The 23649-nt window shown below is 43.1% G+C and overlaps 1 protein-coding gene across 1 annotated transcript in view; it reads left to right on the top strand.

Annotated features, from left to right (window-relative positions):
- CSRP1 (cysteine and glycine rich protein 1) overlaps positions 1-22850 on the top strand; it is a 50568-nt gene extending 27718 nt beyond the window's left edge. Inside the window, exons 4-6 of the mRNA XM_077481475.1 lie at positions 3266-3395; positions 8836-8929; positions 22238-22850. Of these exons, the coding sequence (XP_077337601.1) occupies positions 3266-3395; positions 8836-8929; positions 22238-22311 (298 nt within the window). The 3' untranslated portion in view covers positions 22312-22850. The remainder of the gene's footprint in view (positions 1-3265; positions 3396-8835; positions 8930-22237) is intronic.
- Positions 22851-23649: the final 799 nt, after the last annotated feature.

The raw sequence follows: 23649 nt of genomic DNA on the forward strand, positions 1-23649 counted from the left end.
TTGGACTGACTGCAGTACAGTCCCTGTTGTAGATGTAGTGCCCTGGGGTTTAGTCAGGGAGCTCCTCACAAATTTACTTGCCAAGAGTAGTTCTCTTGGTCGATTGATAGAGATCTATTAATTTCTCCCCAAGTTTGGCCTTGTTGCACTTTTTCTCTTCTACTACTAGGTGGCTGGGTGCTTGGCGATACTGGATATGAGAAGGGCAACCCAAGGTCCGGTTAAGGGTATCTCAGCCAATGGGCAGGGGTTTTCTTGAATCCCTTGGCCTGCTGGGAGAACCTATATATTTGGTGAGCTCAGGTGATCTATATTCTGTGCCATCTGGACAGCTGTCTGGGCTTGCAGTCCAACCAAAAGTGGCGGTTCTGTTGGTGGTAGAAGGGAAGCTGTCACCTCAAAGGGACCAAGCACCTTTACCAGAGACCACAGTGAGTAACTGAAAAAAGTACCAGAACCATATTCTCACCGAACTGGTATGGTGGAGAATCAAGGAAACTTTAGGCGGTGATCAAGACAGGGACTCGGCCCGTAGAGGAAACCCTTGCAGAGTCAAGCCAGGGACCTCGCCGGTTAGCAGGGGTGAAGCTTGAGAGGTATCTGGAGTGCCAAGCTAGGGACCCAAAATGGAAGCGTGGGTGATGCTTGAGGGAGTTATCACGGCTAACCATGGAGGAGCTCAAGGGATTCAGTCAGTGAATCAGATGGTCTAGTGAGAGACCGGGAGCTCAATGTTGAAGAACTACAAGAGGCAGTTGTAGTGGAACAGAAAGCACTTTTACGTTTGAGTTAGAAACTGTTAAAGACTGTCTCCATAGTAGGAGACAGCATTCCTGTATGTGCAAAAGTGGCGTCTTGCTGGGGCCTTTTCCTGCACGGCTGTCCTCCTCCTATTGGAGTCTGCCAATTAAATCTATAACTACTTAAAGTGGTGGTAAACCCTTTACAACCACTTTTTACTGCAGGTAAGCCTATAATAAGGCTTACCTGTAGCAACCCCGGATATCTCTCTTAAACCTGCACAGTTTACGCGATATTCTCTGTATCAGCATCTGCATATGCACACTGAAGCAATGTCATGTTCGTGACATTGCTTCACCTAGTGTGCCATTACCGGTGGCGCATGCAACAACGGAGCCCGCGATACCCCGATGTAACTCCAGGAGTGATGCCGGCTGGACCATTGTACGAGGACCACTGCAGGGTTCTTCGATCTAAGGAAAGTATTTCATAATGAGCTAGTATGCTATGCATATTAGCTCATTATGCCTTTGTCTTGCAGGGTGTTTTTTTCTTTGGGTTTACAACCACTTTAACCACTTGCCGCCCGCCCTATTACAAATTGACGGCGGCAAAGTGGTTTCATAATCCTAACCGTACGTCATATGACGTGATTAGGATTATGAGCCGCTGCGCGCCCCCGGGGGCGCGCATCGCGGCGATCGTTGTTGCGGGGTGTCAGTCTGACACCCGGCAACTACGATCTCGGTAAAGAGTCTCCGACGGAGACTCTTTACCATGTGATCAGCCGTGTCCAATCACGGCTGATCACAGTGTAAATGGGAAGAGCCGGTGATCGGCTTTCCCTCACTCGCATCTGTCAGACGCGAGTAGAGGAGAGCCGATCGGCTGCTCCTCTGACAGGGGGGGTCTGTGCTGATCGATTATCAGCACAGCCCCCCCGAGGATGCCCACACTGGACCACCAGGGACACCACTAGACCACCAGGAAAAAGGTAATAAAAATCCATAATCCTTCCTAGACCACCAGGGTGCCAGTCAGCACAATGGGTGCCAATCAGTGCCCATAATGGATGCCAATCAGTGGCCACAATGGGCATCACTGATTGGCATGCATTATTGTTTGGCACTGATTGGCATCCATTACTATAACACCGATGCCGCCTATGAGTGCCCACCTGTGCCGCCTATGAGTGCCCACCTGTGCCGCCTATGAGTGCCCACCTGTGCCGCCTATGAGTGCCTATGAGTGCCCACCCGTGCCAGCTATCAGTGCCAATTTGTGCCACCTATCAGTGCCGCCTATCAGTGCCACTTCATTGGTGCCCATCAGTGCCACCTTATCAGTGCCCATCAGTGTAGCTCCATCAGTGCCCATCAGTGAAGGAGAAAACGTACTTATTTACAAAGTTTTGAAACTGAAACAAAAAAAAAAATTTTTTTTTCAAAATTTTCGGTATTTTTTTATTTGTAGCGCAAAAAATAAAAACCGTAGAGGTGATCAAATACCACCAAAAAGCTCTATTTGTGGGAAAAAAATTATAAAAATTTCATTTGGGTACAGTGTAGCATGACCGCGCAATTGTCATTCAAAGTGCGACAGCGCTGAAAGCTCAAAATTGGTCTGGGCAGGAAGGTGTTTAAGTGCCCTGTATTGAAGTGGTTAAGGATGTCCCGGCCCTAACCCTCTTTACCCCAAAAATACAAAAAAGACTGTCAAAAGAAATAAAATCTTTTACATCCAAGAAGTGTCTGGCACCCACTGACTTTCACCATCTTTGCACCCACTATGCCTCACAACCCACCACATATTGAAGGTTGGCAGCTATCTTTGGCTTTGGAGATCCTCATTAGACTGGACCAGGTTGGAGACCTTGTTACATAGGCACAGACGTACTGGCTGGATCACAAGGTGAAAATTTAAGGAAAGAAAGCCTAAAGGAAACTAATACAGTTATCACATCTAAAGCCTTGTACACACGTTTTGATTTTCAGATGACAGACCGTGTAATTTATGCGGCATGCTAGTCCCGTGTCGAAAGTGAAGAGGTTACTAATATGAGAACTTCTGTTTGACAGAATACAACATCAGAAGTGACGTAACGTGTTGACTAGTTTTGTATGTATTCTTTTGTTTCTGTACATGCGTAGTCTTGCTTTTACTAAAAAAGGAAAATCAGACATGAGTTCACATCCAACAAATGTTATAGTCTGCACATCCAGCTTTTGTCAGATTAAAAAGTGAAATCTGCTGTCGAAAGCACTGTACTAACAGTAAGATTTGCGGACGGACGGTCGTTGTAACAAAATTGACGTTCGAAAATCAAAGTGTGTGTACGGGCCTTAAGAGTTGGTAAGCTGCAATATAATGTTTGCTCTTGGGTTTAATACTGCTTTAAATATTGACTATATATATTGAGAAAATCAAATCATACCGTAGTAATTTGGAGTTGTAAAATTTCACATTGTCGATGTATGTATTTTTATTTTTTACTGGTAACTACACATATAAACTGCTTACACAGGTCTGCAAAACATCAGCCTACAAACAACCCGAATGCTTCCAAGTTCGCACAGAAAGCAGGAGGTGCTGATGTGTGTCCTCGCTGCTCAAAGACTGTGTATGCTGCTGAAAAGGTGATCGGTGCAGGAAATGTAAGTATGTCCTTATATTTATAATGAGAAGATCAGACACTAGAAGCATGTCTCCTCTTTGTACTGGAAATGACAGTACATGCAACAGATTCCTATATCTGTCAGAAAAATGGACATTAGGCCAGCCATAGACGGCGCGAATTTCTTTCCTGCAACCAAAGAAATTTGTTTGCTTGTCCCATCAACACAGTGTTGACAGGGGAATCCCTCTTGCAGAGCCTATGTGTTTTCCCAGTGGGACACTGTCCCTGACAGGGAGACCGTGATTATTGCTAGTGGCCGCCATATTTCTCCTGTAATAAAAACGTGTTTGTTCCAGTACAATAGTTAGAATTAAGCCTTTAGATGGAGGACCATATATGAACAATGGTATGCCTGAAAAGATGCGCTTGTCTTGCTCCAGTGAGTAGTGCAATGACAGGCTTGCCTTACCACTGGATCGACGCAGTACTTGTTTACCTGCAGATTGGTTTAAGCCCTTGTACACACAGTCGGACATTCCGACAAAAAAATCCATCGGATTCCGGCGGATTTTGTCCGAAACTGGTGTTGTATACACACGGTCGGACAATGTTGTCGGAAAATCCGATCGTTCAGAACGTGATAACGTTGTTCATTATGATGGGAATACGTTCAGGCTAGTAGCCAATAGCTTTGGTCTCGTAATTTGATCTGAGCATGCGTGGCACTTTGTCCGATCGGAATTCTCTACAAACGATCGGATCATGTTGTCGGGGAAACTTTATATCCAGCTCTCAAACTTTGTTGGTCGGACATTCCGACTGAAAAAGTCAGATGGAGCCCACACGCGGTCGGATTATCCAACAACACGGTCCGATCCGACATTTTCCGTCGGAATTTCTGACCGTGTGTACAAGGGCTTAGACTTCTTGTGGCTTTTATCTAGTGCTACCACAAGCCTGTCATTGTGCCACTGACTGGGGTACAGACAGGTGAAGACAATGGATATTTTACAGTCATACCACTCATCATAAACTATCCTTTTTATCTTGAGGTTGCATTTATATCTGAACAAAAAATAAATTAGTTGGCCCTCGCTCCCTCTCTAAGGCCTCTTTTTTACATTTGTGCAAAAATGATCCTCACCAACTAAATGAACGCAGCTAAATCGCTTGTCGTTGTGATGCACTGGTGTGGTGTTTAAGGGGTTAAAACGGGTGGTCAAATGCCCTTTTGAAGAGCAATCCGAACATAGACTGCTCTTGAGTTGGGAATACAAAAGTAAACAAGGCCTTAGATAAATGTTCACAATGAATAACAATGTCCTGAGATCAGTACTCCCCATCTCTCAAGTCAAAAGCTCTCAGTCTTAGCCCTTGTACACACGGTCGGAGATTCCGACGGAATGTGTCCGATCGGACCGTTTGGTCAGATATTCCGACTGTGTGTGGTCTACATCGGACTGTTTCCATCGGAGTATCCGACGGACCAAGTTTTCCAACTTGTTGGTAAAATTTTCAGACAAAATGCTCCGATCGGACATACTCCGATCATGTGTAGAGAATTCCGATCGGACAAAGTGCCATGCATGCTCAGATCAAATTCCTACACCAAAGCAACAACTTTGTCCGACCGTGTGTATGCAACAGTTTCGGACAAAATCCGATGGATTTGGTTGTCGGAAACTCTCCGACCGTGTGTACAAGGGCTTAGACCTATAGATGCTCATATAAGATAACCGTGAGATCTGGAGCTGCAATAGTTAAAAGTACTTGTCATTCCCTGCACATCAGTAGGTGTATTGAAAAAGCAGGAAAGTAGACAAATCTTAAAGTTCAATGTGCAGAAGCATAGTTATTAGTTGTCTATGCCCTGGCCCCTGCCACAATTGACAGCCACAGTACTGCTGTCCATTATGCTTGCATTGCTCGAATGGCTCTAGCTGTAAAGTCAGCGCAGTAAACAAGAATACTGATTCCAGACCTTGTTGTTCAATGTGAAATTTTTTATCTAAGAGAAAAAGCAAGCGCCAGCTGATTTTAGTATTTGTTTATTTTTGCTTTTTGTATAATTGGTGGAATATCTAGAGCAATTAGGCTGCTGCTAATTAGAGATGAGCTCAGGCGTCCTTCAAACTCTATGTGAACTTCAAAGTTGTGCTTTTTTCAGTCCAATCAAATTAATGTCATTGATCATGAGTCTATATAAAGCCATTGACGTCACCAGCATCCTAAACCTTTGTTTACATATGCTGCAATGCGGTGAATGAATGTCCAGACTCCTCTAATGCTTTTGTATTCCCACAATAGACAACACTAAAAAATGTTTTTTAAATGTACCCACTGTGGAAAAGTATAACAATATTGTGCAATTATATGCACTCTGCTCCCCAAAAATGCTTAGTGTGCATATAATGTAGTACAACAAACATTTGCTGAAATGTTGAGGAAGCCATCTTTCTTGTTTTCCCCATCTTTCAATCCATAAAGTAAAATCCTTCCATGCTTTGAATCCAGTGTGTAATTCATAAACTCCTCCAGTTCACCACAAATCTGTGCATACACCCCAGTGGAAATAAACTCACCAGATTAAAATGTTCAATCAAGAAACTGATCTCCAAGTGCTTGTATTACAAACTTGTTTATCTCCTATGACAGATGATAACCAGCAGCAACCCTCAAGGGTGTCATATGAAACAGATGACCCATCATAATGTAACCAAATTTATTAATGATACAAATGGAGACACTTGCAATACAAATGTGTTCTCCTAGCACTAAAATGACTGCAATTGTTTGGATGGAGGAATAGCCAGAGCTCCTCCAAAGCATTTGCCCTTACTGCTGATTGCAGTATCTCACAAAAGTGAGATTTACATTTTTGTAAATATTTTATTATCTTTTCATGTGACAACACTGAAGAAATGTCACTTTGCTACAATGTAAAGCAGTGAGTGTACAGCTTGTATAATAGTGTATATTTGCTGTCCCCTCAAAATAACTCAACACACAGCCATTGTCTAAACTGCTGGCAACAAAAGTGAGTACACCCCTAAGTGAAACTGTCCAAATTGGGCCCAATTAGCCATTTTCCCTCCCCGGTGTCTTGTGAATTGTTGGTATTACAAGGTCTCAGGTGTGAAAGGGGAGCAGGTGTGTTACACTTTGTATCGCTCTCACTCTCTCATACTGGTCACTGGAAGTTAAACATGGCACCTCATGGCAAAGAACTCTCTGAGGATCTGAAAAAAATAATTATTGCTCTACATAAAAATGGCCTATGGCCATGCTCAGCATCATATCTAGAGGTTGTCTTTGGGAATAAGACATATGAGTGCTGCCAGCATTGCTGCAGAGGTTAAGCCCGGGTTCATACCTATGCGAATTAGACGTGCGTTTCTCCGCATCTAATTCGCATAGCAGGAGAATGTGACTGGCTCTCTATGGAGCCGGTTCACATATCTGCGAAGCGCACTGCACAAAAACGTTGTGTGTCTTTGGCTCCGTTTCAGGGCTGAATTCAGGCATAGAATCGGCCCTGATTTGTCCCTGAAACGGGGAACAGGGACGCACAGCACTCCTGTGCGATCCGCAATGTGCTATAGTGTGAACCCGGGATGAAGAAGTGAGGGGTCAACCTGTCAGTGCTCAGACCATACGCTGCACACTGCATCAAATTAGTCTGCATGGCTGTCATCCCAGAAGGAAGCCTCTTCTAAAGATAATGCACAAAAAAGCCCACAAGCAGTTTGCTGAAGACAAGCAGACTAAGGCCATGGATTACTGGGACCATGTCCTGTGGTCAAGATAAACTTATTTGGTTCAGATGGTGTGTGGCGGCAACCAGGTGAGGAGTACAAAGGCAAATGTGAGTCTTGCCTACAGTCAAGCATGGTGGTGGGAGTGTCATGATCTGGGGCTGCATAAATGCTGCCGTCACTGGGGAGCTACAGTTCATTGAGGGAACAATGAATGCCAACATGTACTGTGACATACTGAAGCAGAGCATGATCCCCCCCCCCTCCCTTCGGATACTCGGCCGCGCTAGAAAAAAATAATGATGGTCACACAAAATATTGACACTTTTTGTGCCCAATTTGGAAATTTTCACTTAGGTGTGTACTCACTTTTGATGACATCGGTTTAGACATTAATGGCTGTGTGTTATTTTGAGGGGGCAGCAAATTATACTTTACATTGTAGCAAAGTGTCATTTCTTCAGTGTTGTCACATGAGGTATAATAAAATATTTACAAAAATGTGAGGGGTGTACTCACTTTTGTGAGATACTGCATATTTATCAGAACCTTCAAATCCTCAACCATGTGATGTGGACTTTCTATTTAGTTGCACTGATATCTGTTTTACTGAAATTAGCACACTTTTAACAGAAAAAACGCAATGTTGCTGTTTACATCTACTGTTGGAATATACTATATATCAGGGTTTCTTGGAACCAGAGGTTGCCAGGGGTTCCATGACCAATGAACACAAGTCTAAGGAGCGTTCTTCCCACTGACATCACGCCAATGTATCTTGATTTGTAGATATAGTAATTTTTAGCAGGGGTTCCCTGAGTCTGGAAAGTTATTTCAAGGGTTCCTCTGTATTGAACAGGTTGAAAGGGGCTTCTATGCAGGATTCCTCTCCATAGCTTGTGAAAGTAATTAATTTAATGCTATATATTTACCTGATTATAGCTCTCTGCTGAGAAGAGGTAGCATCCATCCAGAATTATTTTGGCTAATGTGAGTTTTGAATATACTGCTACAATTTAATAATTACAGGTGGTTTTAAAGCAGAACACAACCCTTTTATCCTTTACAGCTAAGGAAGCTGCCATCTTACCCTCTGTCTGATCTGTGGTTGCCATGGTGTGGCACATGTGATCCGTTATCCTCTCCTTGGTCTCAAAAAAGATATGTCACATTCTGTAATTTTAAATTGTGTGCATTTCCAGAGTTGATTGTATGTCTTGGCAGTTAGAGAGGAAGACCAACATAAAATTTACGTATGGCACTATCCTACTCACTGATTATCGGCACAGTGCTGACAATACAGGATAACTGAGGCTGTGTAGAGAAGGGTTAGACAGGGCTTTACTAGGTTTTAACAGTATAGGCACTTATTTTTTTATTGTTTTACATCACTATGCTGGCCCCTTTTGCAGGTATAGCCATCTATCAGGACTTCATTTTCTAATTAAAGTTCCACTTTCGCTCCAAAATAGCAATATTTCTTGCTTGATTTGTTGCAGCAATAGTGACATATTAGAATAGTGTCACAAATAAGAATTTGTTTTGACACATGCAACAAATCAAAATATCTCAAAGTGTTGCAAGGTTAAACGAATTTGGCGCTAAACTCCCTAATGCAACATTATGTGCCCTGAAGTCTATAATTGCTCAATGTTCATTTAGGTGTACGTACAGTAGTGATTATTCTATCAATAAGCCTGATTATATTCTTGTGTCTTTTAGTCTTGGCACAAGGCTTGCTTTCGTTGTGCTAAATGCGGGAAAGGTTTGGAATCCACTACACTGGCAGATAAGGATGGAGAGATATTCTGCAAAGGTAAATTCCAATTATATATCTTATTTCCACTGTTAATGTATTGAATACATAGTTGTTGTGTTTTTTACTTGTTACTAACCTTCCCTTTTGCCCTGGGGGGAGAGAGAGAGTGAGCTAACATTTCAGGCTAAGGAGACAACATGCTAATAAGACGGATACCCAGTAGGCTATTACTGTTTTGCTATATGAATATTTTTGATTTCCAAGAGGCTCCAGGTGTGTGTTTAAATACCACCAAAAGAAAGCTCTATTTGTGTGAAAAAAAAGGACAAAAATTTAATGTGGGTACAGTGTTGCATGACCGAGTAATTGTCATTCAAAGTGTAAGAGCACCAAAAGCTGAAAATTGGTCTGGTTAGGAAGGGGGTTTAAGTGCCCAATGGTTAAAGGAGGGTTCCACCCAAAAATTGAACTTCCGCTTTAAGCGAAGGTGAGCCCTGACATGTCATTTTTTGGGGGGGGGGGGGGGGGGGGTAGCGGAAAGAGGGTTTCAGCTCCCTCTTAGTTCTGGCGCCACTGGGAGGAAGTTAATTTCCCCTCCCTCTCCTCAATCATTTGGGACACATTGCAGGTCTCGGATGATTGCCCTGCCAGTCGCAGAGCACCACAGAGGAGGGGGAGAGGAGGGATGCTTTGTTCCCCCTGCATCGCTAGACCCTGGGACAGGTAAGTGTCCGATTATCAAGTCAGCAGCTGCAGTATTTATAGCTGCTGACTTTTTTAGCTTTGTGGAACTCTTCTTTAAGCTAAAAAAACCCGCATAATTCGAATTAATTACGAGAAAGGTCATTGTGAAAAAGGCCCTTGCACAGACTGCTCATACTTTGACTATTCAGAGAAATGCAGGGTAAAATGTAGTCAGAGCTCAGATATGGAAAGCAAGCAGCAATTAAACTGGGGGAAAAAAAAAAGTTGGCACGGAGTTAACAATGTTACTAACAGACTAATAACACTTTACCAATGGTGGTATTCTCAACAAGTTGGACCCTATGACTATTTATGCATATTGCAAGTAGTGAGTTCTAATTAAAGAGGCTCTTCATCCTAGAAAGAAAAAGGTAAGTCAGCAGCTTCTGACTTTTTAATAAAAGGACACTTACCTGTAATGGGATCTAGCGCTGTCCTCACTCGAGCCAGTTCTTTACCACTCTTCGGGTCCCCAGCACGTTTACTATGGAAAGCTCCTTGATGCTTGAAGCCTGCGGGCAACGATGGGCAAACTTCCACTCGGATTGCAGGAGTGAGTACCTAACGTCAAAACTAGGTGCCCACTCCACCCCCCCCCCCCCTTCAAAAAATGAAATGTGCCAAATATAGTAGAGGAAGTGGGGGAGAAACTAAAGCAGTCCCTTCTTTTTTTAGGGCAAATTTCCTCTTTAATGACATCAAGAAACCAATTACACAATTACAGGGGTGGTGGGTCTAGAAACTTGCTAGATAGTTTGACAATATTGTCATATTGTCCTTTCTGATAACCCATCATGTGCGCCTTACATTCATATAATTAGTTAAGAAGCATTAACAGAGAATCTAATGGTCATTACTTGATTGTATTTCCCATGGACAGCCTTAACCTGGCCATACACTACAAGGATTTAGTTTTATAATTTTTGTTTTCAAGACATTCGTTTCACTTTCTAGTGATTTACAGCCCGTTCACACCTGAACGTTTTGTAGCCCTATGCCTGAAGCTACAAAATGCTGGAGGGGAAAAAATCCATTGTTCTCAATGGAGATGGTTCACATCTCCACTCCATGTCGCCTGAAGCCCTACGCCTGAAGCTCAAACAAGTTCCGGACCCTTTTTTGTCGCGCGAATTGGGCTGATTTTGGCGTTTTCATTCCCATAGAAACTAATGGAAACGCTCGATTCGAGCGTTTAGCGCGACAACAAGCGTTTCTACGGGCGTTTTGACGCTGTATCTGCTCAAGAAAAAATAAGCAGATGAAAAATATTTTCCTGACAGACTCCATGGCAGCAACGTGTGGGTTAAGTCCCGCCTCCACTACCCATAGGACACTACTCCCATAAATCTTTGCTCCCTGCCCCTGGCCGTGTTCTTTTTTTGTCCTCCTCCGAAGGACCCAGAAGTGGTCTTCCTACCTGAAGATTTATCGTCCCCACGATCGAGGTCGGCCGGTCTGCGACTCTGGGTCTGGAAAAGTCGCATTACTCCGCTAAGCCCTAGCTATTAGCAGGGTATGGAGTGGGCAGTGGAAGAGGCGCTGTGAAGAAGCCCATGTCCTGGCCACTGGCAGGCAGGCTGCGCATTGGTCGGATAGCCAGCTATTAGCAGGTGACCTGTTTTGCCCCCTGGAAAGTCCGGTGTCATCTTACCTTATCTTCGGCCGAGTGATCGATCGTGGTGGGAGTGGTGAGAGGTTCTAAAAGTTCTTTATGGCAGCAGTTTTTGTATCTTATTATCTGTCTTTGTTTGTTTCTGTTTGTTTGTGTGTGCAGGCATGGCGGCTGGTTCTTCCGCGTTCCAGCCGCCGTTCTACTTCCGGGTTTGCGTTTTCGGCCGTACTGCGCATGCGCGAACGCGGTTGAGATCGAGGCTTGGTTTCGCGCATGCGCGATAGCGGCAAATTGCCGCTATTTCGCGCATGCGCACAGGCACGGCGGTGACATCACAGGGGCGGGCTATTTAAATGTGGAATTTGTCTGCAAGCTTTGGGAATGCTTGCGGGCTGTTGCGGTGACTTCCCCCTGCCTCTGTGTTGCATCCACTGGTAAGTGGCATTCTGGGATAGGGAGGCTATCCCTTCCCTGTCCCTTGCACTGATCCCTTGTCATCTTTTCAGCGCGTATGGATATCGCTGAGGACATGGATTCCTTACCGCCTGCTTGTGGCCAGCCCTCTCATAAAAGGTATTTCTAATGATCACCTGAAGGTCTGGTGGGGGAGGGGTATTTATCTGTTAGCTCTGTCCTGATGTCTTGTCTCTTGTGGTTTCTTGTCTTGTTCCTTTTTCAGCCCTTCCAGGTCAGAACAGCATCGCAGCTCTCATAGAGGGAGCGACTCCTCCAAGTCGCATCACCGGCACTCCTCTTCCAAATCTAAACATTATGGTTCCTCCTCAAGATCAGGACACCGTAGTGAAGAAAGATCGCACTCCTCGAGGACTCAATCTAGTCACTCAGCTAGTGCCTGTTGGGGGTGTAGAGCTCTTGTACCGGCAGGAAAATCTTTATGCGACCCTTGCTACGCCAAGGCTTCCAATGAAAGGGGTGACGCGGATCAACAACTTAAAACCCTGGTGGAAAAAGTTGTTAAGGAGTCCCTCAGAAATATTGAGGGCCAGTCCTATGTTCCCCCGGCAGAGCCGCCACTTTCTCCAGGAAGGGAGACTCAGTTGCAGGATACTTGGGAATCCTCTGCGCATAGCCACCCCTCAGCTGCCATATCTGACAGTGACTCTGATGAAAGTGATCCCTGTGTGGGCTTTGATTTCGCTCTACTGCCTCCTCTGGTCAGAGCTGTTAGAGAGACACTGAACTGGGAAGATTCTGTGGCTGCTCCTTCCAAACAAAGAAAATTCTTTAAGCAATTAAAGAAGGAACGGATTAATTTTCCTTTTATCTCTGAGCTAGGTGAGATTATCACAGATGAATGGGGCAAGGTGGAGAAGAAAAATTCCATGCTATCAAAGGTTTCGAAACTCTATCCTTTCAATGAAGAAGAGGTGAAGCATTTGGAGTCAGCGCCATTAGTAGACGCAGCAGTCATGAGGTTGGTGAAACATGTCACTCTTCCCTTAGAGGATACCGTGTCTTTTAAGGACGTTCTGGACAGACGAATTGATGCTGATTTGAAGAGAGTGTATCTCACAGCAGGAATGGCCTGTAAGCCAGCGCTAGCTCTGGCCGCTATGTCCAAAGCAATGGAGATATGGACAGATAGTGTAGATGAGACACTTAGAAATATCTCTGAAGATACAGCTAAGAGCTCCCCTATCCAAGAGCTTAGGCTGGCCTCCGCCTTTCTTGGGGAGGCCTCTATCGACATTATACGCCTGGTGGCTCGGGTGATGCTTTCTTCTGTTACGGCTAAACGGGCTCTTTGGCTCCGCCCCTGGCTGGCAGACCCAGCCTCTAAACAAGTATGGTGCCGCATCCCCTTTGAAGGGTCCTTCCTTTTCGGCAATAAGTTGGATGAGGCTATTACCCGAGCCACTGGTGGGAAGTCGGGGTTCCTCCCCCAGGACCGGCGTTTGCAAGCCCAGAGAAGGTCTTTTCCAAAGAGACAGTACCAGGAACGAGCCAGGGAAGCTCGCAGTTACAGACCAGGCCGTGAATTTTCCAGGTCCTGGAAATCAAGACAATCCTCTTTCAAAAAATCTACAAAAAGTGATTTGAAGGGAGAGAGGCAACCAACTAAATCCTTTTGAGGTTGGGCCCGCTCAGACAGGGCAGGTGGGGGCTCGTCTTTTCCACTTTCGCCATGTCTGGGCGGCCTCGATCCAAGACTTCTGGACCGTCAAGACCGTCTCCTCAGGTCCTGTTTGGACCTTCAAGGAATCTCCCAGACTCAGATGGGTCCCCACCTCTCTCCCGGCCTCAGACGAAAAAAGGCTAATTCTTCTAGCCTACGTGGAATCTTTGTTGGCTCAAGGCGCCATTATCCATGTTCCAGTCATTCAGCGAGGCATGGGAATCTACTCTCCTTTGTTTATGGTCCGGAAAAAGAGCGGGGCCTGGAGGCCGGTCATAGATCTAACCCACTTGAACAGTTTTATCAAAAAAGAAAAATTCAAGATGGAGTCTTTATCCACAATTCAACAATCTGTCCAAGCAGGGGATTGGATGGTCTCCATAGACCTCAAGGACGCCTATTTTCATGTCCCAGTTGCAGTAAATTACCAGCAGTATCTCCGCTTCTCCGTGGGCGAAAGCCATTTTCAATTTACTTGCCTTCCCTTCGGGCTATCAACTTCTCCTCGTGTATTTTCAAAAGTATTGTTGGCAGTGGTAGCTCTTCTGAGAACCAAAGGGATTCGTCTACATCACTACCTAGACGACCTTCTGTTGTTGGCTCAAGACAAGGATCAACTTCTGGTACACAGAGAGCAGGTCATCTCCACCCTACAGGAATTCGGGTGGATCTTGAACTTGGAGAAGAGCCAGCTGGTTCCATCTCAGCGGCTGGTGTTCTTAGGGGCCCTATTCAACACTGTCAGAGGCACCATCTCATTACCAGAAGAGAAGTTGTCAGTGGTCAGGGACAGAATCCGTCCAGCCCTCTCTGCCTCTCATCTCCAGGCTCTCCAGTGCCTGAAAATTATAGGCACTATGGTAGCGACAATCCCGATGGTGAGGTGGTCACAGTGGAGGATGAGGCCCTTTCAGAAGGGTTTCCTTCATCAATGGTCAGGCAGCAAAACCCAGCTGATTCGGATCACCTTATCCATGAGGAATTCCCTTCTGTGGTGGCTCCAACGGGAAAATCTCTGCAACTGCCATTCCATTCTCCCCATCTCATGGGTCACCATAACAACAGATGCCAGCAACAGGGGTTGGGGCGCACACTGTCTGGCGGAAGTGGCTCAGGGCACCTGGATTCTCCCCTCCAGAGGGACGGTGTCGAACATCCTGGAGTTAAGGGCAGCTTTTCAAGCTCTGCTAGCCTTTTCGGCATCTGATTTCAGGAGCCTCGGTCTCACTCAGGCTAGACAATACCACAGCAGTGGCGTACATAAGAAGGCAAGGGGGTACCCGAAGTCTATCCCTTCTCCAGGAGGTGGAACCGATCATGACCTGGGCTCAGAGGAACCTGAAGGATCTGACAGCATCTTATGTCCCAGGGATTCAGAACGTTCAGGCAGACTTTCTTTCCCGGATACTTCTGGACAACAACGAGTGGTCTCTCCACGAGGAAGTGTTCAACTGGATCCTGACAATGGGGCTCTCCCCAGAAGTCGACCTGTTTGCCTCCCCTTGCAACAAAAAACTAGAGAAGTATTATTCAAGGTACAGGGATCCTCAAGCCTACGGGGTGGATGCCTTGACAGAGAAATGGTGGTTCCACAAGGCCTATGCCTTTCCCCCAACTCCTATTATTCATCAGTTCCTGAGGAGACTCAGGTCAGAGACAGCAGAAGTGATAGCCATAATTCCCTATTGGCCCAACAGACCCTGGTTTCCGCTTCTGATGCTCCTCAGTGTCAGGGATCCAATTCCTTTACCATCCAGGCCAGACCTTCTGTCTCAAGGGTCGAGATTACATCCTTGCCCGGATCACCTGCGCCTAAAGGCTTGGTTTTTGAAAGGGGACGGTTGAAGGCTTTAGGCTGTCCTGAAGAAGTCATTCCCACTCTTCTTAGTGCTCGAAGAAGCAGTACTAACCGGGTATATGAGAGAATTTGGGCGAAGTTTGCAGATCACTTGTCTTCAAGGTCCAGTTCCTGTAATATTAAATTATAGTGTAGCGCTATATAAAATGAATTTAAACCACTTAGTGATGTGACAATAATATGTAAGTATCAAGATTACATAACATACAAGAGTGCTTGCCCAAACCACCCAACAATTGCATGAATAATAAAAAATAGTGAAAAAATTATAATGAACCCAAAAAAATTAAAATGTGAAAACAGTCCAAAGAATTTGTTATTCAATTCAATTAAGTCCAATCCACACGTGAGAGGGAAAGAGCCATCCACCTTCGTCCTATGAAGACCACATGCAGGCACCCCGTGGCATATCCGTCACCAAATGAGATGTAGGCTTACCAGATAGAATGGATCCAAACGAATATACATTCGAAGGATCAATCAAAACTTCAGAATACTCTCATATAGAGTTGTCCAACGTAAAAAGGCTCTCCTGGAAATTCTCAATCAAATATTCAAACGATGGGAAAATCTTCCACTTTAAACCTCAACGCCCATTATAGAACTCATACAGGAAGAAAATGAGGGCCACAATAGTGTAAATCCGTTTTAAAAAATTTAATAGAATAAGTAATGAACTTACATGGATCCAAATGAATAAAGCGCTTTTATCATAAAAACAGAGCTGCAGTAGGAGTCCAGACGCGTTTCGTCCTCAAAAGACGTCATCTGGGGTACTACTCCACTGCAGACCAGTTGCTTATATACTTAACTTACTAATTTGGGCGAAAATTCGATCTGCCTGTGTCACCGCATATTACTTCCGGTTCGACCAGACATCCGGCGTGCGTTCCACGCCTCGTTGCTGTGTTGTTTAATAATTGACCCCGTATTAATATATCCCCAAATAATGGAATAAAGCTTATCTTGATAGGTATCAAAACCAGCCTCATGAACATTCTTAAATAGAGAGAAGTGAGTATTTTAAGATCGTGACTTTATGCATGATACGTCACTTCCGGGTCACGAATACCAGTAAGCTGGTTGACCAATCAAAGGGCCAACCCACAAATTATTCCGACATCACTTCCGCTTTTCGCTGAACTGCAACGGAAGTGATGTCAGCCAAACAAAGGCTGAGACGCACCACGCCTCCGGAATTCCCACGTGAGGATACGTCGAATCCCGGAAGTGATGTGGATAAAAAACGTCCCGACGTCCACCCGCAGCGGGACGCAAACAGAAGTGCGCTGGAGCGCACTTCTAATAAACTAAACTTTATTGTAAAGATGACAGCAGATAGTCACGCCCTACTCCCAGTTGTTAATGAAACGCAAATAGACGTGCGCTTGAAGCGCACATATTTAAACCGGAACCCATAATAATACCGGGTCCAAAAAACAAATGGAGGGGAAAAGAAGACAAAAAATATTTTATATAATCATTTAAAAATAAAAAATAAAAATAAAAAATACACTATCCTCATATTAAAAAGATAAAAATATATGCTGAATTTAAATTTAGCAAAAATAATTGCATGCCAAATTGTACTTTATCAAAAATATTAAAATATACAGAGTAGACAGATTTACACCACAAACCCCTTACAGTGGAGCCTCCATTCCTGAAATTACCAGGAATGGATATACACATGGTGATACACATATGTGTATATAAGACTCACCGCAATTCTTTAAAAGCCGGTGAGTACAAAAGAACCCAAGGACCAATGCGTTGACACTGAGGGCAGATAGAATTCTATCCCACAAACAATACATTACATAAATGGCGGCTACACCAAAAATAAAATAAATAAAATAAAGTGAAAATAAAAAATAAGAAATAAAAAATAAAAAATAATAAATAAAAACATGTTCACATAAAATGAACCCCAAAAAAATTCAAGCGGCTTAGAAACTAAAACTAGAACCATCAGAACAATTACCAGCATAGATCTACCCATCATTAATGAACGCGTTAATGTCCCATTCAATATTTAAACCAAACGGAACATAAGATCGAATTGTGTATATCCAGTAGGTCTCTAACTGGGAGACACCACGAGTCATAGCTCCACCCCTCCAAGGGGGTGTGTATTTGTCGATGGCCAAAAATTGTGTGCCTGTAGGATCACTGTTGTGACATTCTCTATAATGTTTCGGGACAGTATGTTTAGAAATCTTACTTTTTATCAGGGATATATGCTCTCCTACTCTAGTTGCAAACGTTCTCGTGGTTCTCCCCACATACTGTTTCCCACACGGGCAAGTTATTAAATATACCACGTGTCTAGTACTACAAGTACAAAATGTCTTAATAGTGTGTGTTCTATTGGTTGTTGTTGATGTAAACTCAGTTGTTTTGTGCCTACCAACGATGTTAAATTGGCACACAATACATTTTTTACAGGGATAATAGCCCGTTAAATTGTGGAAAAACGATGGCCGCCTAGGTGGATTAATAACATTAGGAGCAATTAAACTCCGTAGAGAAGGTGCTCCTCTAAAGAGAACCTTTGCCTGTTCTGGCAATTTAGAGCCTAGAACCGGATCACTCCTCAATACATCCCAGTATTTATTTATAATGGTTTTAATTTGTCTATGCTGTATCGAAAAAGATGTCAGCATAGACCATCTATAAGTGTCATCCGGCTCCCTGTATGCTTTTTCCGCAACGAGAGTCTCCCTGTTGGTGTCAATAGCTTTCTGTATTTCACCATCTAGAATACTGGCATCATATCCTTTAACCTCAAATTTCTGCTTGAGGATTTCTGCCTGAGTCTTAAATGTATCAAGGTCAGTGCAGTTCCTCCGCAGACGTAAAAATTGGCTGCGTGGAACTGAACTTAACCATGATCTATGATGACAGCTGTCCAGGGAAATAAAACTATTACGATCTGTTGGTTTGAAATGTGTTTTAAACACAAATTTACTGTCCACAATCTCTATTTCCAAATCTAAGAAAATAATCCTGGAGGAACTCATTTCAACTGAAAGTGAAATACCCCTGTCATTGCGATTCAAATCATCAAAAAACTCCACTAAGGACTCTGGAGAGCCATTCCATAGGAGGAGGATGTCGTCTATATATCTAGCCCAAAGGACCAATGAAGGGTTCCGTTGGGCATAGACGACATCCTCCTCCCACTTAGCCATAAATAAATTCGCAAGACTAGGGGCAAACTTTGCCCCCATTGCAACTTGGAGGGGTGGAGCTATGACTCGTGGTGTCTCCCAGTTAGAGACCTACTGGATATACACAATTCGATCTTATGTTCCGTTTGGTTTAAATATTGAATGGGACATTAACGCGTTCATTAATGATGGGTAGATCTATGCTGGTAATTGTTCTGATGGTTCTAGTTTTAGTTTCTAAGCCGCTTGAATTTTTTTGGGGTTCATTTTATGTGAACATGTTTTTATTTATTATTTTTTATTTTTTATTTCTTATTTTTTATTTTCACTTTATTTTATTTATTTTATTTTTGGTGTAGCCGCCATTTATGTAATGTATTGTTTGTGGGATAGAATTCTATCTGCCCTCAGTGTCAACGCATTGGTCCTTGGGTTCTTTTGTACTCACCGGCTTTTAAAGAATTGCGGTGAGTCTTATATACACATATGTGTATCACCATGTGTATATCCATTCCTGGTAATTTCAGGAATGGAGGCTCCACTGTAAGGGGTTTGTGGTGTAAATCTGTCTACTCTGTATATTTTAATATTTTTGATAAAGTACAATTTGGCATGCAATTATTTTTGCTAAATTTAAATTCAGCATATATTTTTATCTTTTTAATATGAGGATAGTGTATTTTTTATTTTTATTTTTTATTTTTAAATGATTATATAAAATATTTTTTGTCTTCTTTTCCCCTCCATTTGTTTTTTGGACCCGGTATTATTATGGGTTCCGGTTTAAATATGTGCGCTTCAAGCGCACGTCTATTTGCGTTTCATTAACAACTGGGAGTAGGGCGTGACTATCTGCTGTCATCTTTACAATAAAGTTTAGTTTATTAGAAGTGCGCTCCAGCGCACTTCTGTTTGCGTCCCGCTGCGGGTGGACGTCGGGACGTTTTTTATCCACATCACTTCCGGGATTCGACGTATCCTCACGTGGGAATTCCGGAGGCGTGGTGCGTCTCAGCCTTTGTTTGGCTGACATCACTTCCGTTGCAGTTCAGCGAAAAGCGGAAGTGATGTCGGAATAATTTGTGGGTTGGCCCTTTGATTGGTCAACCAGCTTACTGGTATTCGTGACCCGGAAGTGACGTATCATGCATAAAGTCACGATCTTAAAATACTCACTTCTCTCTATTTAAGAATGTTCATGAGGCTGGTTTTGATACCTATCAAGATAAGCTTTATTCCATTATTTGGGGATATATTAATACGGGGTCAATTATTAAACAACACAGCAACGAGGCGTGGAACGCACGCCGGATGTCTGGTCGAACCGGAAGTAATATGCGGTGACACAGGCAGATCGAATTTTCGCCCAAATTAGTAAGTTAAGTATATAAGCAACTGGTCTGCAGTGGAGTAGTACCCCAGATGACGTCTTTTGAGGACGAAACGCGTCGGGACTCCTACTGCAGCTCTGTTTTTATGATAAAAGCGCTTTATTCATTTGGATCCATGTAAGTTCATTACTTATTCTATTAAATTTTTTAAAACGGATTTACACTATTGTGGCCCTCATTTTCTTCCTGTATGAGTTCTATAATGGGCGTTGAGGTTTAAAGTGGAAGATTTTCCCATCGTTTGAATATTTGATTGAGAATTTCCAGGAGAGCCTTTTTACGTTGGACAACTCTATATGAGAGTATTCTGAAGTTTTGATTGATCCTTCGAATGTATATTCGTTTGGATCCATTCTATCTGGTAAGCCTACATCTCATTTGGTGACGGATATGCCACGGGGTGCCTGCATGTGGTCTTCATAGGACGAAGGTGGATGGCTCTTTCCCTCTCACGTGTGGATTGGACTTAATTGAATTGAATAACAAATTCTTTGGACTGTTTTCACATTTTAATTTTTTTGGGTTCATTATAATTTTTTCACTATTTTTTATTATTCATGCAATTGTTGGGTAGTTTGGGCAAGCACTCTTGTATGTTATGTAATCTTGATACTTACATATTATTGTCACATCACTAAGTGGTTTAAATTCATTTTATATAGCGCTACACTATAATTTAACATTTGGAATTTTTTTCACTACTGTATATCCTCGTGATTGTGTTGGCAGCTTTTTTATGTGTAATTTTTGGGGTTAGCGCAGTGTTGATTGTCATTGACAGTTCTTTTGGATACACCAGTTCCTGTAATACCCTGACAGTCCGGGACGTCTTAAGCTTCTTGCAATCAGGATTGGATATCTCCCTTTCGGTTAGTTCTCTCCGGGTCCAGGTTTCAGCAATTTCAGCTTTTTCTGGAGTCGCATGGGCCAATCATCCCTTGGTCCAACAATTCTTCAAAGGAGCAGTCAGGCTTAGGCCACAAAGGAAGCCTAGATTCCCCAAATGGGACCTTCCATTGGTTCTAGATTTCTTCTCTCAACTTGACAGAACGCTCTCAATCAGAGAATTAACCCTTAAAACCTCTTTTCTGGTGGCCATAACTTCGGCGAAGAGAATCTCCGAAATTCAGTCTCTAGGTACAAAGGAACCTTTTCTCACCTTCTTTCCAGATAGGGTAGTCCTAATTCCGATGTTGGGGACAAATCCCAAGGTGACCTCTGTTTTCCATGAAAACCAGGAAATCACTCTTCCTACCTTCAATTCTGCTGGAAGTCAAGATCCACATCCACTCGATTTGGGAGTTACTCTAAAACAATATCTGGATATTACAGCTTCTTTTCGTCAATCTGACTTCCTCTTCGTACTATTCAACGGGAAAAGTAGAGGCGCCAAGGCCTCCGTTAGATCCATCGCTGCTTGGGTGGTTCAGGCAATTCAATGGGCTTATAGAGAGAAGGGCTTGGCTCCTCCTGAGGCGGTTACAGCTCACTCTACCAGAAGTCTCTCAACCTCATGGGCAGCTTCGCGCCACGTTGCACCTGATGTAATCTGCAGAGCGGCCTCCTGGTCTTCTATTCATACTTTCATGTCTCACTATTGTGTTGAGCCAGCTTCCTTATCCTCTGTTGATTTTGGTTTGAAAGTCCTGTCGGCCGACAGTGTTAAATAAATCTTTTGTTCAGCATTTTTGCCCACCCGGGTGTGTTTGGCGAGTTATTTCCCACACGTTGCTGCCATGGAGTCTGTCAGGAAAATGGAAAATTCCTATCAAAATACTTACCGTAATTTTCCTTTCCTGATGGACTCCATGGCAGCAGGAGTTCCCTCCCAAATGGCTGGAGTAGGCTAGTTACCGAACACGGCCAGGGGCAGGGAGCAAAGATTTATGGGAGTAGTGTCCTATGGGTAGTGGAGGCGGGACTTAACCCACACGTTTCTGCCATGGAGTCCATCAGGAAAGGAAAATTACGGTAAGTATTTTGATAGGAATTTTCCATTTTTCCTATTGGCTGAAAAAAAACGCAGAAGTTAAAAAATGCTCGTTGTAGTGTGACAAAACGCTCGTTGCCGCGCGTTGTAGTGTGACAAAACGCTCGTTGTCGCGCGACAAAACGCCGGTAAAAACGTTCAAACACGCTACGCTCAGGTGTGAATGCAGCCTTAGTGAGGTAAAATTGATGGTGGTTTTTAACCATAGTGATGAGAAAGTAGCAGGATAGATAATTTTTCTACAGATTTTGGCTACCTTTTTTTTTCTTATTATACTTACCCTGTCTAGTAAATGTTGGGACATTTGTTCAGTAAAACATTCAGAGACAGAGGGTGAAAGTGGTGTTATGAGAAGTCACAAGACTTTCTGAACCTCAGGGAACATCGCTTTTCAGTGTGTTTGTTTTGCATGTAAATAAAGCTATTCTTTATTAATTCTTTCTTTTTTCCCTGTCCCCAGGATGCTACGCAAAGTGCTTTGGTCCAAAAGGCTTTGGTTTCGGACAGGGTGCTGGTGCTTTAGCCCACACTTAATCAACAGATCTTTCCAACTTGGCCTTGCCTACCATCAGACAAAGTTAAATGATCAGTGACAGATGCAGTTGCTTATCACTGCTACTAATTACATGCTGCAGCTTTGAAGATTCTTTTATGTGCAGAGGTGTGTCTACAAATATATATGTATCAGTTAAATTTAAAACCTGTAATCAATTCTAGTAGGATGTCAAAATAATACGAAACCAAGTGTACTGAGGTCCATTTGAGCAGTTGTAAGATTTCCACATGGAAGAAAATTGGAGATTACTATTGCAAAATACATTTTATGCTTTTGTGTAGTATTACTCACACGCCTAAAAAGCAGCCATATATAATGTTTACATAAAGCTTGTTGCTGCCTTTCAACACTAATGACCGGAAAAAAAAAACATGCTGAAACTGGGATTTTTTTGGCTATTTTTGTATAAATTTTGCAATTTTTTTATGGCAAACAACTGTAATGTGCAGCTGTTGGATGGCTTTTCACGCCGCATTAGTGGTTTTCACATAAATATAATAAAAGTATATTTATAGCACTGTGTGTCTCTATATTAGATTTTTATTTTTTGCTTAAAAAAAAAAAAAAAAAAAAGTGTGTTCAATCTTCTAAAAGCAGCATGGATCATTTTAATAAAATTTATATATTTGTACTTGTCTCAGCAGTCTCTGAAAATATACCAGTATAACATGTTAACTTTTTTTTTTTTTCTAAAAAAAAGTCCTGCTTCCAGAAATATTGCCTACTTCTCCTTTAGTACTTCCCTGAAAAATCTTCTCTCGGGAGACAATTGAAGCCATTGTAAAGCTGGCCTTATGTGCCAAATAGTACCCTCTAGTGGTGGCAAGGAACAAAACAGCTTATTAGTGGAAAAAATGAATGCAAACACAGGGTCAGGCCGTGTTGCCGGATATAGGATATGTTTTGGGTTAAGATAATCCAATATATACCAGCATTTTTACAAGCTACATTCACATACAAATGTGTCATTTGTATGTCCGTTATACTTTTAACTTGGTAAAGCCTGTTATTAAATGTGAACTTCTGCCTTAGTCAACCTTTATGAGACGAGGGCCTGATACTGTTCCAAAATCTTCCTTGGCCCAACAGAAAGTTATACTTGTACAATAAGTGTGTGAATGCAAAATGTGTATTTAAAATGTATTAAACGGCGAGAGTACTGTGTAACTAATTTAAATAGACATAGTGGGATTATGGCCCTTAGAAGAGAATAGCCATCCAAATCAGTGGTATCAGAACTAATGGGCCCCAAAGGAGATTGCCCCCCCCCCCCCAAATCATTGGGGTCAGTGGAATTTTGATCCCCCAGGGTAGAA

The sequence above is a fragment of the Lithobates pipiens genome, unplaced genomic scaffold (assembly GCF_037356315.1).
Source record: "Lithobates pipiens isolate NorthernLeopardFrog02 unplaced genomic scaffold, aLitPip1_a1.2 Scaffold_16, whole genome shotgun sequence".
Taxonomy (NCBI): Eukaryota; Metazoa; Chordata; class Amphibia; order Anura; family Ranidae; genus Lithobates; species Lithobates pipiens.